This window comes from Mus pahari, chromosome 5 (genome assembly GCF_900095145.1).
Source record: "Mus pahari chromosome 5, PAHARI_EIJ_v1.1, whole genome shotgun sequence".
NCBI lineage: Eukaryota > Metazoa > Chordata > Mammalia > Rodentia > Muridae > Mus > Mus pahari.
In genome coordinates this window covers 65,140,853-65,155,372 of record NC_034594.1, presented here as the reverse complement: position 1 = coordinate 65,155,372, position 14,520 = coordinate 65,140,853, and the positions used below count along the sequence as shown (strand labels likewise).

General features: G+C 43.5%; 1 protein-coding gene across 3 annotated transcripts in view; it reads right to left on the bottom strand.

The window, feature by feature from the left end:
• Positions 1-5,207, bottom strand: part of Atg16l1 (autophagy related 16 like 1) — a 38,012-nt gene extending 32,805 nt beyond the window's left edge. For all 3 annotated transcript variants that reach the window (XM_021199077.1, XM_021199078.2, XM_021199079.2), the window contains exons 1-2: positions 4,900-5,207; positions 879-972 (exon numbers count right to left, since the gene is read on the bottom strand). In XM_021199077.1, the coding sequence (XP_021054736.1) occupies positions 879-972; positions 4,900-5,014 (209 nt within the window). In that variant the 5' untranslated portion in view covers positions 5,015-5,207. The remainder of the gene's footprint in view (positions 1-878; positions 973-4,899) is intronic.
• Positions 5,208-14,520: the final 9,313 nt, after the last annotated feature.

Here is a 14,520-nt window from a genome sequence, read left to right as displayed (position 1 = left end):
GACTGTGAACTCTATTTGCACTAGAGCATGGCTTTCCATTAAGGCACAGTAATCATATCAAACATTCACAGTATTTATCAGGACCTACCTTTCTCATTAATGCATACTGCTACTTTCCCAATCTAGCTCTTGAAAGAAAAAAGCCTGCTGCAACCTGCTAAGTTAATTTCACAAGCTAAAGTTGAAAAACACCAGGCTAAAAGGATCAAACAGACCAGTACTATAATAACTATAATAAAAGCAATCTATTTATTTGTCAGTTAATCCTGTTTTAACAAGGCTCTGGAAGACTACTCAGGAACCCAACTGTTTCTGATTATTCAACTTTTTTTTTTTTTTTTTAGACAGGGTCACACTATCTTGCCTTAGCTAGCCTGGAACCTGCTATGTAGATCACTAGCTTCAGATCTGCCGATCTCTGTCTCCCAAGTGTTGGAATTACAGGTGTGCAACACCAGACATAGCTCCTTGCTTTTGATTACTCAAAAAATAGATCCCAGTGGATTCGAAGAGACACTGATATAGGTACCCCATGTGAACAGGGCTTGAGAACCTTCTCGACTATACTATCTGATGAGGCTTGAGAGAGAGAATGTGAACAACCATTTTAGTCACATGATTTTAGGAGTTGTGATGCGAAGGGAATTGAGTCAAACTGGGCTAGAAAATACTATCTGTTTGCTTTAAGATGGTAACTTGCAGGGCACGCTGCTGAGCATCTATAATCGCAGTACTGGAAGAGCTGAAGAAGGATCACTACAAGTACAAGACTAGCCTGGGCCATAGTATGGGACTCTGCCCAAATAAATAAATGCATGAGACAGAACATAAAGACAAGTTTCAAATAAAATGTACAACATAGATTTGTTTCAGAATACCTTATTTCATGCCTATTTGGTATGTCATGCTTTTCTGCTTGTAGTTTCTGGGTCAATACTGAATGAAGATCTGACTTTTCCAGCAACTTGGTATCTGTATATATAAAAAGAAAAAAAAAAAGTTATTATTGTACCATGCACATATCTTATAAAGCTTGGGTCCAAAGAAGTACAAGATGTCCTGAGCATGTGTCATCACTATTAGGTGTCAAACTATGTTTGTGGTAGGCTTCATCGCATGTAGCAATCTAGGAACTTAACTGCCCAGATGCTTCTGGCCTAAGCTTGTAAAGTCCAACTACACAAACCCATGGACACACACCTGGAAGAAAGACCCCTATAGAGAAAACTAAAATGGCTTCCTGCCCTATTATTTCCACATTTGGAGTAGGAACAAAATACCATGCACTACAGCACAGTGAAATACTGGTATAAAACTTGATGAATTTAACTACTTTTTAGACCAGGGCACTGGGAAAAGCAGACAGTCTAATGGAGGGGAAAGAAACATTGGAGCAAACACAGGAAAAGGGATGAAATATTTAGTCTTTATTAATTTATTATTATTCTCATCATCGTTATTATTTTGAGACAGGGTTTCCCTGTGTAGTCCAGTCTGTCCTGTAACTTGCTTTGTACACCACGAGGCTGTCCTCAAACTCAAGAGATCCGCCAGCCTCTGCCTCTCAAGTGCTTGGATTAAAGGTTTCTCTATGAGATATTTAGACTTCTCATTGGCAATGATGAAAAAGCAGGCAGTCACATGAAAAGGCTGAACCAGAAAGCTGTCAGAGACCACTGCGAGGCCTCTTGCTCAGGAAACTGGATGGAGGTTTATGTCTAAACTCTATAGGAAAGACTTTGTGGCAATAAAACAGTTCTTTCTGCCCATATGAGATGGTAAATAGTATAGGAATTTAAAAGAACAGACAGGGGAGGGGTATGGGTAACTTTCGGGATAGCATTTGAAATGTAAATAAAGAAAATAATAATAATAAAAAAAAAAAGAAAAAAGAAATGTATACAACGGAGAAAAAAAATATTAAAAAGAATGCCAAGACTAAAAAAAAAAAAAAAAAAAAGAACAGACAGGGCTTGAAAGATGTAGTCAGACTCGAAAGGCCCAGTCCAATAAGGTCTGACTGAGGGGCTCTGAAAGGGTAGAAAAGGAGGAGTTCCCTCCACAAAAGGTTACAGCCTAGAGCCCTATATCAAAAAGCAAATTAACAATAAGGAAACAAGACAGTGGAGCCATGCAAAATACACAACTGAGGCGAGACAGTGAGGTTTAAGGTTCTCTTTCCCAGTATCTAGTTCTTCCTGGTTATTTGATGAGATTACTAAGGGGAGAATGTGGAACAAGTGTAGTTCAGTGGAGAGTACTAGTCTAGCATGCTTTGGGCTTGAGGGCACAGTATTGCCTAAACAACAACAACAAAAAAATTCAGTTGGTAAAAGAACCTTTCTTATGCTTGAAGGAGAAATGAGAGTCAAAGGATAGCCTGAGTCAGGGGCAGTGCCTTTAATCTCAGCATGCTGTAGGCTTAAAGAGAACCTGAGTTGGAAGCCAGTCTGGGTTACAAAGAGACCCAGTTTCAAAAGCTAAAGTACCACAATCCAAGTTCCAACATCACCAAGCAAACAAGAGACTGACCACAGGGACCTGGTAGACCTCTGAAGGTGGTTACAAATCTGCAATACAACCAAAGCTGGGCATGGTGACGTCCTACTTCTCCTTAAAATGGAAGTGCAGGAAACTTTTTCCTGCATTTGATGAACTTTAGGAGGAAGTGGTTCCTTGAAGAGCACTGACAAAAAGAGGGTGTCATTCAGTTTCACCACAGATGGACATCCTGTGAGAAGGGTGGGTGGGGCTTTTAAAGGACACAGGCATTTAAGAGGGCTCCTTCATAAACATTTTCTCCTACAAAGAAGGATCATCAATAAGGGAGCCCACACCTACCCCAGGCCTCTTTTCCTGTTTCTGTTTGGGCTTAGACAGAACTACACAAGGAACGCAAGGGAGATGGTCAGAAAGGACCAACTTGAGAAGGCTAGAACGAACTAGGTCATAGTCAAACTAGAAGAGATATGACCAATGCCCTGGCCTATGAAGAAAGATATAAGGAAGCAAAGGTTATCTGTCCAACCTGCTCCATTGGCACACATGCTGTGTTCTCTTCTCCTGACTCCTCAAACAGCTATTCCTTGACTGACTGAGGATCAGCCAGACCTCACGTTCTATCCAGCACCTTCCCTAAACTGGTAAATACTAGTATGTAACAACCTAAAGTAGGGTGGACAGTAGGATAAGTTTCCTAAATTACGGCTTTGTAGTCTAGTACCTTCACTAGCCTAGCAAGTGCAGAGATCCCACCCTCCAAAGCCTATAAGCACCGGAAACTTCCTTCTTCTGTGGTTGTTGTTGGATGTCCCAGATTCTCCCGCTCCAAGTAGATAGTATTATTTAAGGATCTGATCACCTGAAATTCATTTCAGCTCATCCCTCCATAATTTGGAAAGAATCTTCATTATTTAAAATATTTCCCGTCTCTGTTCAGATGATCTGATATTCTCCTATCAATAGGCTATCCAGTTTTGAAATTTAAAAATAAATAAATAAAAATGAAAATGACTCAATTTGCCTCTAAGATTATTAAAGATGGTGTTTAATGCCCTTATACACACTCTATTTTTATGAAGCAGGCAGGGCATATCTTCACTCCCATTTTAAAGATGCACCAAACCAGGAAAGTCTGTAAGGTCTAGTGAGGTCTCTGAACCAATCTGACTTTTAACTGCATTATTTTCTAAAGAGAAACAAGAACGGAACCCATAAAATGTGTGAGCAGATTCCTGAGCTACAATAATAGCCATTGCTCTCCCAGAGTACAAGGAAGCAACACACCAGAGATTGCATTCCTTTCTTGCTCTCCTTTTAAAGGGCTAAGTGCAGAGAAAGGGCCATTCCTCAGGAGAGCCACCAAAGGAAAATGCACAAGTGTCTTAAAAACTAATGTCAAATCTCAGCCCCAACATTAACCCATACTGCAACTTCATCACTGTTGGCCTTGGTACTTCATAAAATTTAACATGAAATAATATACACCAATTACTTAAAGTGCTCAAACGTGTGTGCAAATCGAACCACTTAGGAAGCATAAAAAAGGTATGGAACTACTTATCTTCTGTCATTTTTTACTGACTTAATTAGTCTGGGGTGGTTTTGGTTTTCAAGTACATCCCCAGATGATTCTAACGTGTAAATAACTACTGATTTATCCCCATCAGAATGCAAACAGCAGGATTACTATTGCAGATCCCACTACCGCCAAAACTGAGGAAGACTTTGCCCAGGCTATCTCAGGAAGCAGATGGGACTTCAAGATTCAGGAGTGACAACTTCTTCGTTCAAATGTCAAACAGATTAGCTAAATTTGGAACATGAGGCACGAAAATGCTCGTGAGAACCCGCCTTGAAAATACAAAAGATACTTTCGATCCTTAAAAATCGCAAAGAGCGACGAAGAAACCACCTTTTTCTCCCCTAAAGCTTTCACTAATAGCAAATGATCCACTGGACAAATCCTAAAACTCAAATGTGTACAAACAATATGGAGAGGCCCAAGAACTCAAAAAGCCATTAGTTCCACGGCACTCCGACGAGAACGTCCACCTCTCGAGTTAGTGCTTAAAGTCAATCTGTCTTGAACTCGATCCCTTAAACACGATGTTTCTGGAGCCTGACCACCTAAGTGCATCGGCGCCGACTGGGTTGTCGAGATTTACAATCGCAAACGATGCCTGTGGAAAGAACTTGGAAGGGGAGCCCTCCATGATCGCGCCTAAGGTTTAAGCCAAAGAAGGAAGGTAAGCAACGAGAGGAGAGGGCTCGGGGCGTGCGGGGCGCCGGGTCCCCGCCGAGGCCGCCATGCGCGCGGGCGGAGCCGGGGTTCTGCCTGGGGTTCTCGCTGCCGCGGCGCGTTCCACTCCCCGCCCCGGGCCCGCGCGTGCGGCTCACACTGCAGAATGATCTCCTCGAACGCCTGCCTCTGCAGTCGGTCCCGGCGCCTCAGTTCCTCCGCGATGTGACGCTTCCAGCGGGGAAAGTCTGCGGCGCGGAGGCCCGACGACATGGCGAACGCTGCCCCGGCGCCTCAGGGCGGCCGATCCGCGCCGACACTGGCAGGGCTGCAGGCTGCAGCGTGTGCTGCCAGCCGCGAGCGAACGGAAGCCTGCCGCCGGAACCTCCCCTCCCCTCACAGGGCACCCGGGAGGCGATCCCGGAAGATTTTCCGGTCTCTGCCGGAAATTATCCTGGAGAAGGCCGGAAGGCCCGCCTCGTGGCCGGACATCATAGGCCCCGCGCAAGCTCCCGGCCGGAGACGTCGCGGGACGCTCTCAAATGACGCAACCTTGAAGCCGGAAGCGTCGGTGATGAGCGGCAGCCGCTGGGAGGCACCCTGGCTTCGCGGAAGGAGCCAGGAAGTGGGGTGTTTTTGTTCGGGGGTGTCTGTTTCCCTGCAACTTTTACATTGCGTGTGCGTTTTCTTTTCTTTTTTTCTTTTTCTTTCTTTTTTTGTTGGCCCGCTTTTTCTTTATTTCAGCTCAGAAGTGGGGGCCTCGCCCCTGTGTATACTGAATGGTTGTCGTTGAGTGACAGCCTCCCTAAGTATTGGGTGCCTAACCTGCAAGATGGGGGTAGTTATGGTATTTAACCGGAAGGTGAAAAGCCGTGAAATGTAATTTCTCTCCGCTGCATGGCAGGTCTGTCTTCACGTAGTCAACTGCGTCCCTCCAAGACCTACGCAAACTGAATTGTTGCTCATGCCTGTGGGTGCCTTCAAGGCTGCTCTCAAACGCCTAGACGCAAACCATCTTTATGGTCTTTTGGTTACTACGCTCTCAAGGATATGAATCAGTTGAGAGACACAGTTTAAAGATAAGTTTAGCAAAGAAAACACAACAAAGAGAGGAGAGGATGTTTTTTAAAGATATCTCTGTTGGGGATTTTAAAGTTTTTATTTTTGATTAATGAAAAGGAGGTGAGTAGCATAATTCATGGAAGTAAGGCCGTTTCCCTCTCAAATCAAGGAAGACTGGTTCAACCTTTTAGGATACTTCTGGTTTTCCAGAAAAGCCCAAGGTTGACGCTAGAGGAATGCAGACTGTAAACATTCACACACACACAAATGCCGTGGAGCCTTGGGTGATATTATCACTATTATTATTGTTGTTGTTGTAGTTCATCAAAAAACCCTTACAAGGACCAAAGAGACCACCACCATTGCTGCAAAACGCATGAGGATTTTTATTGATCCAACATATTGGGGACTCGCCTCTCAGCACGCAGGCCAGAGGAGACCAAGAACAAAGAACACACTTTTTATACCTTTGTAAGGGCAGATTTGAGCAACAGGGTTCTCATTGGTGTAACAAGTAACCCTTTCAGGCATTGGTTGGTTTGTATAATGACTAAGTAACCCTTTGGCCTAGTCCCTCACTTTCCTTGCCTCCGTGGTGGGTTGTTATGATTTGGTCAGCAAAGTAATAGTACATTTTGAACTTATGGATCAGCTATTAACGCCAGGGGAATTCTTGCAACAAGGTCAGGGTGGTTTGTGGTCTTTGTCAGAATTTAGAGTGGGGCAGGGTAGGAGAATTGCTAATCTTGTTATGGTTATTTCTCTAAGAACAGCTAATATTATTTTGGCAGTTGCAAACAGTCATTTTGACCGCTAAAACTATGTTTTCACATTTGTTTAGTCAGCCAGCTCCCTTATCTGGCTCTGCACTTGGTCTGCTAGTACAGTTTGGAAAGTCCTTTTCAGAGGGGGAAGGTACTGGGTGGTCTTAAATTCATTTTGGATATTACATTATTATCTAGGAGAGATGTCTGGTAGCTTTCCTGTTGCTGTACTAGTTTTGTATTCTGTTTGTTGTTTATTTTCTTTTAACCTGACACAGTCTGGGAAGAGGGAACCTCCTCTAAGAAAATGTCTCCATAAGATTGGCCTGTAGGCGAGCCTATGCATTGTTTTCTTGATTAACAAACTAAAAGCTGGGCTGGATGGCTCACTCGGGAGGCAGAGACAGGTGGGTCTCTCGTGATTTGAGGCAAGTTTGGTCTACATGATGAGGTCTGTAATAGCAGAACCTGTCTCCAAAAACCAAACAAACAACAAAAACCTAAGATAGCTGTTTCGTCTCTGGCTCCTTTTTGGTGACCTTTCAAGCTCCCAGATATGATCGCATGAATCTCTGTTAAGAAAGTTGACGTTTTGCTGTGAATGTTGGACTATGGTTTCACAATTGCTTCTCAAGCTGTACAAAGTTAGGAGCAGGGGCTTAAGCTGTCTTCTAGAAACCGCCTGCTTTCAGATTCTCTCCACAGGTTGCATTCTACCAAATGTTCTTGTATCTGCCCTCTGGAGTAGCTGAGACTATAGTCATGTGCCTCTGTGCCCAGAGCCACTGACCTTAGAAATGCCTCACTACCACCACCACCAGAGAAGGAGATGGATGAGAATAGAGCGAATAAAAGCTGTGAACAATGAATCACAGATTCTGTCCTTCATTATACTCCTAGGAACCTCAGAAGGCAATCCGATACTAGTAGAAATTAGAAGGGAGAAACTGATGACACTTAGAAAGATGGCCCTTAGAAAGATGGTGTACTGGCTGGGTTTATGTGTCAACCTGACACAAGCTGGAGTTATCACAGAGAAAGGAGCCTCCCTTGAGGAAATACTTCCATGAGATCCAGCTGTAAGGCATTTTCTCAATTAGTGATCAAGTTGGGGAGGGCCCAGCCCATTGTAGATGGCACCATCCCTGGGCTAGTAGTCTTGGGTTCTATAAGAAAGCAAGCTGAATAAACCAGTGGAAGCAAGCCAGTAAGCAGCATTCCTCCATGGCTTCTGCATCCACTTCTGTCTCCAAGTTTCTACCCTGTGTGAGTTCCTGTCCTGACTTTGTGTGTGTGTGTGTGTGTGAGATAAACAGCAATGTGGAAGTATAAGCTGAATAAGCCCTTTCCTCCCCAACTTGATTTTTGGTCATGATGCTTTGTGCAGGAATAGAAACCCTGACTAAGACAGATGACTTTGACAAGCTCACTTGAACAGAAAACTTGGTTCAGAATTGTCTGAACATCATTGTTTTTAACAGTCTATTGAGCACATTGCTTTCAACAGGTTAGTAAGATTGTAACAAGGACTAATGAAATAGCTCAGCAGGTAAGGGCAATTGTTGCCAAGGCTGGTGACCTGAGTTCAAGACCTAGGACACATAAAGTAGAAGGAACTGGGGCACTCATGTGCACACATAGACACAACACAGATGCATGTGTACAAACAGTAAATAAAATTTGATTAAACAATTATGGAGCCACACAATGTAGGAGTCACAAAAGGGAAATGGAATGCCAGAGAGTCTTCTAGTAAGAAGATCCTTCATGGAGGCTGGTGAGATGGCTCAGTGGGTAAGAGCACCTGACTGCTCTTCTGAAGGTCCAGAGTTCAAATCCCAGCAACCACATGGTGGCTCATAACCATCCGTAACAAGATCTGACGCCCTCTTCTGGAGTGTTTGAAGACAGCTACAGTGTACTTACATATAATAAATAAACAAATCTTAAAAAAAAAAATGCTAACAGTGGCAAGCTAGGGGAGACCAAGATTTAAAAAAAAAAAAAAAATCCTTCATATGCATCTAACCCTCAAGAGACTTGAGGCCCCAGGGAGGAGGGCGATCTGGTAGGGGGTGGGGTAGGGACATTCTCTTGGAGACAGGGGGTGGGGGTAGGGGGAGGGAGAAGGCACGAGATGAGGAACAGTCAGAGGGTAGACGGGGGTGGGGGTGGGGGGATAAACACTGAACTATAAAAAAGAATCAAAGAATAACAAAAAAGATCCTTCAGAGACCAAATAGAACAAACATGGAACAGAGGAGGAGAACAGGTTCTGGACCTGTAGTAAAGATACCCCAGTAGTTGCTCTGGAGGCATTAAAAGGAACCCTGGGAATCACATGTAAGTTATTTCCTCCTTCAGGGAAGTAAATGAAGAAGCGGGTCCTGAGAGAAGAAATATCTTCAACTCTAACAGTGGCATCAACTGCAAAACACCATGGCATCAAATCTTGTCAACTAATCATGATAATTTCCTGATAGGCATATAATTAGAACATAATTGGTATGTTTGCTAATTTGCTCAGCTAGCAGCCACTTGAAGTTATTTCAAATAATATTTTGATGCATAACCATATGCAAAAATGTCATAGCATTGCTAATGCTATGTCAAGTTAGAGACGTTTTTTCCAACTTGAAGAGATTGGCTAAATTATTGTAGATTCTGTCAGTTGCTTATAGAAAAAGCAGCGTATACCATAGATCTTCTGTGTTAAGTACTTGCCTGAAGAAGCCTGTTTAGATCTGGGTTCAAATATAGGCAGCTGGATGCCAGCACTGTGTCCATGACCACTCACCCACATAGTCTCCTGTCCAACTGGCATTGCAGCTCAGCTTGACTGGAACCCATAAAACAAACAAATGTTATTTTATTTTTTGTTTTTACAGACAGGGTCTCACTATGTAGTTTTGGCTGTCCCAGAACTCCATGTTAACCAAGCTGGTCCCGAATTTACAGAGATCAGCCTGCCTCTGCCTCTTGAGTGGTGAGATTGAAGGAATGTGCCACTACACAAGGCTAGAAAACAAATTTAAGTGATTTGTAATTCATCTACAAATTAGCCAGTAGAGAGGGCATCCTGACAGGCAGCGGGCAGTGATGGGGGTCCTTGGTGCGTTTGTGGGCTTTAAGGGAAACAAATGGACCAGAGATGAATAACAGAAAGCAACAGGAAGTGAGGTTGTCAGAATCTTCCGGTGACTCATAATAGATCAGAAGAGATTTCTCTCTGTTCTGGTAAATACCAAGTGTCTACAGGATTCAGCATGCATTGCTGGGAAGCAGCATGTGAGAAATAGATTCTGACTGCCCATAATGGGTATAGGCAGAATATGAAATATCTCCCAGCTCTTTTAGCAACATGATAATCAGCATAGATTTGCTCACAGGAGTGGAGGAATGTCATTTACTAAAGCACTTTGTTGAAAGTCTGCTTTCACTGAGACAAAGCACTGCCTGCTTTTGCATAATGGATTTTCAGTGGCGTAATTTCCACTGCTGAGAACTTTGCAGGAGATTCTCATCCTAAGTGTACATTGTGTGACTTTCCCTAGGCAGACACCAACAAGCGGCTACTCTCCCCATAGGGTACCAATGACAGTCCACAGCAATGATTCCACCAAGCCCAACTTAGTGAAGCAATGAGTTTGGGCTTGCTTACCGAGCCTGGATGAGGAGTTACAGGAGTATAGATGACCCTAAAGCAGCTGTATTACCAGCAGCAATGACTTCTGGGAAGTCCCCATAAGGATGACTTCCCCAGAGCTGCATAGATGAAGATCCCCTCCGGTTACTCTTCTGTTCTGTATGCACTCTGTGTATCACCTCACAAGTCCGTGTGAATCTGAGGCAGAACTGAATATAGCTGGCGGAAAACTGCACCAGGGAGTGCCTGAGAGCTCGGGGAGGGTCTAGAGACTTTGCTCTCCCCCTCATTCTGTGAGGGGGTGCCAAAAATGTCGTCTTGAAGGATGCTCACAAGTAGCCATAGTTGCTTCTGATATAGAGGGTAATGACTGTCATGCTAGGAGTGTGACAACCCAGATGCTTCATCTTATCTGTGGAGTCTGTCACCTACTCTCCAACCTGGAAGAGTTGCAAATCAGCCTTCAGTCTCAGTTGCTGTTTTCCTTGCTCTTTCTATTGTCTTAATTCCTTTTGTCTTTTCATCAGCAAATGAAAATAGTTTACTCGGGCCTGGCGATGGTGGCGCATGCCTTTAATCCCAGCACTCAGGAGGCAGAGACAGGAGGATTTCTGAGTTTGAGGCCAGCCTGGTCTACAAAGTGAGTTCCAGAACAGCAAGGGCTGTACAGAGAAACCCTGTCTTGAAAAACCAAAAAAAAAAAAAAAAAAAAAAGAGAGAGAGAGAGAGAGAAGAAAAGAAAAGAAAATAGTTCACTCCCAGTGTGGGTCAAGCTTGCCATTCCAGGTGTGGGATCTGGCCCCCACGAACTCTGTCTAGAGGAGACCTGATTGTAAATATTTTTATGGAATGTAGCATATGATGGCAATAAGCTCCTTGAGTTTTCACTCTCTCTGTTCCCCTTTATTCCTCTTGCTTTTATTCTTAAAACAAAACAAAAAACACAGTTCTTTTGTAATGCAAGTTCTCATTACATAGCCTTGGCTGGGCTCACTATATAGACTAGTCTAACCTTGAACTGGGAAATCTTGCCTCTGCCACTGCAGTGCCGGGATTAAATGTCTGTACTCCCATGACTAGCAGTCTCTATATTTTTAATTCTTCATTTTTATTTTCATTTCTTTTCAACTCTTCAAAGTATATCACCTCATATAGAAACAAAGGGAACTGTGTTACTGTAGTCATTATGTACATCTTACCCTTAGGAGCTGTTAGAGAAACCCCCTACTTACCAAGAAACCAACTTACCCAGAGTTTTAGATACATCAAGACACGCCCCCATGTGAACAATAGGGCTCCCTTACAGGCATTCATCACTTGGCTTTTCACTCCCTCTGTTTTCTTTTATTGTCTCTAGGACTACTGATTTCACAGATGCCTGAAAAAAGCGAGACATTTTCATCGTGAAGAATCCTTGCACATAGAACGCATGTCCTGGAACTCATGTCCGCATTTATACTAACAGACTGCATACTTGTTTGTTCTCGCTGCGAGACAGAGTCTCAGTCTGTAGCTCAGGCTGTCCTGGGACTTGTATTCCTCATACTTCCAACTTCAAGTGCTGGGGTGACAAGTGTATGCTGGTGCTTTGGATTGCAGATTTCATATCTATTAAAAAAACAAAATAAGATGGCATTATCAACAGTTGATGACATGCGGCCCTCTTAGAGGGGTCTTGCTATCTCCTCTGTGTGTTGGATGCTGCTTTAATTTTTTTTTTTTTCGAGACAGGGTTTCTCTGTGTAGCTCTGGCTGTCCTGGAACTCACTCTGTGGACCAGGCTGGCCTCGAACTCAGAAATCTGCCTGCCTCTGCCTCTCAAGTGCTGGGATTAAAGGCACGTGCCACCACTGCCCTGCTTAATTTTTTACATTTACTTATTTGATGTGTATGAGTGGTTTGCCTGCATGTATATATGTGCACTATGTGCGTGCCTGGTGTCCTTGGGAGTCAGGACAGCATTGGATCCCCTGGAGCAGGAGTTACAGATAGTCCTGAGCCACCATGAAGGTACTGGAAACTAAGCCCAAGTCCTTTCAAGAACAGGAAGTGTGGGCTGGAGAGGTGGCTCAGTGGTTAAGAGCACTGACTGCTCTTCCAGAGGTCCTGAGTTCAAATCCCAGCAACCACATGGTGGCTCACAACCATCTGTAATGAGATCTGATGCCCTCTTCTGGTGTGTCTAAAGACAGCTACAGCGTACTTAAATGTAATAATAATAATAATAATAATAATAATAATAATAATAATAACAGCGAATGCTTTTAACCAGTAAACCATCTTTCCAGCCCCGACTACATGGCACTTCTAACAGTTGGGACTGTGTTCCTTGGCATGGAGGGGGACTCTCAGTTTCTTTAGCCACAACATTGTGGTCCAAGTAACTATTAATATGTCATTTTTATGGATGTGGAGACAGACATGAGAGGTGCTTAGCAAGTGACAGAGCTCAGAGATAGCCAGGAACACCGATGTCAAGCGCACCAGTTTGACTGTGTAACAAGGTCTTTGCTGTTGTTTCTTCTGGGTTGAGGCAGTATAAAGTGCTGAAGTGCTTTTCGTTGCCAGTGGTAGACATACAACATGGCTTCTTAAATATTAACAAGAGACAATGGTCCAGATTTGGGATGCTGTGAGGGGGGAATGAGGTGGGATCCCAGGAATCCATGCAACCTGCAGATCAGTCAGAATGTTTAGCTTTTGGCACCTTTTCCCTTCTACAGTTTGTGTCCTATTAGTTTTGTTACTCACTCCCCCTATCCACATTGTAGATCAATGGCTCCCCTAATAGAGCCTGATCTTTGACTCTAACAACCAGTGTGGCAAGAAGGTGGGCCAATCTTCCTTGAGGGCTCATTTGGAGGGGTGAGTGTCTTCCCAGAGGGACTTGTAGAGCATCCCTTCTGCTTGGGCTGCCCAGCTCTCCTTCTTCTACCCTTTTGGCAATGGCCTCTTCTTTCCTGGTTACATGCATGATCTGGATTATGTTAGGGTTTTCTTCTTACCTGCCACTACTACATCAGGCAAGCCCCAGGTCTAGGTAGACAACACAGCAGTCACCAAGCCAGTTCTTTCTACTTGGAAGTAATGACCACGGTTGTCCTGCTGCTCTGTTCTCTAGGACTCTGTGTAAGCAGTCATCGGTGTCTAAAGCTCAGGAGTTTCTGGATCTGAGATCACATGAATTTTGAGTAAGTCACATTCTGTTTTAAATGATAGTATTTGCTGGTAAGATACTGATTTTTAAAAAAATTGTAAACTGAAGGTTATAATTAGAAAGATTAGAATAACCTAGAATATTAGAAAATACTGTTGTTGCCATATGTTGAAGCTATTTTTTCTTTTCTTCCTAAACAGAAAATGAAGGGACACCATTTCAAAATGGGCTGTTCAAATGAGTCATGAGATATTTATAGCTCTACAGGGTGTCTCACCAACACTGCACTCTCGTGTGGCAGAACTGGAAAGTGCAGCAGCAGGAGAAGATTCAACAAATAGATATTGAAATATCATATGCCATGAGAGATGGTTTTTTTGCTTAGCAGTCAAGTTGACATTTATCTTTAATAAGACTCAGAGTTAAGACAGTGATTTGTTGAGATGCTTTACAAGTCACAGTGTACGATGTGGCTGTTACTCTTGATTGTTGGGCAGCAGAGATAACTCAGTGAAGTGCTGACACTTAAGCCTGAGGTATCAGAGTTTGGAACCCTAGACTATGCAAAAAATTGGATATACTGTGTATGTATAAAACCCAAGAGCTAGGGCTGGTGAGACGGCTCAGTGAGTAAGAGCACCGACTGCTCTTCTGAAGGTTCAGAGTTCAAATCTCAACAACCACATGGTGGCTCACGACCATCCATAACGAGATCTGATGCCCTCTTCTGGAGTGTCTGAAGACAGCTACAGTGTACTTACGTATAATAAATAAATAAATCTTAAAAAAAAAAAACCCAAGAGTTAGAGTTAACGGCATGGGACAGCGGGGCAGGACAGAAGGACACAAATGATCCTAAAGCTATTGGCCAACTAGTATTACCAAAAGGTGAGTGCCAGGCTCACTGAGAGCTCTGTCTCAAAATTAAGGTAGAGGATGATAAAAGACACGCACGGTTGACCTCTAGTCTTTGTATACCCACGTACACATGTGTGCCTTGTACCACATGAGCACATATACTAATGGCATCCCCTTGCCTTCTCCCCCAGATTGTCAGCCTGACTGGATTGAGAGATGCCTAGATTAGCAAAGAACAATTCTGAATATGTCCATGAGGGCTTTCTAGAGAGACTTAACTAATGGATAAAGA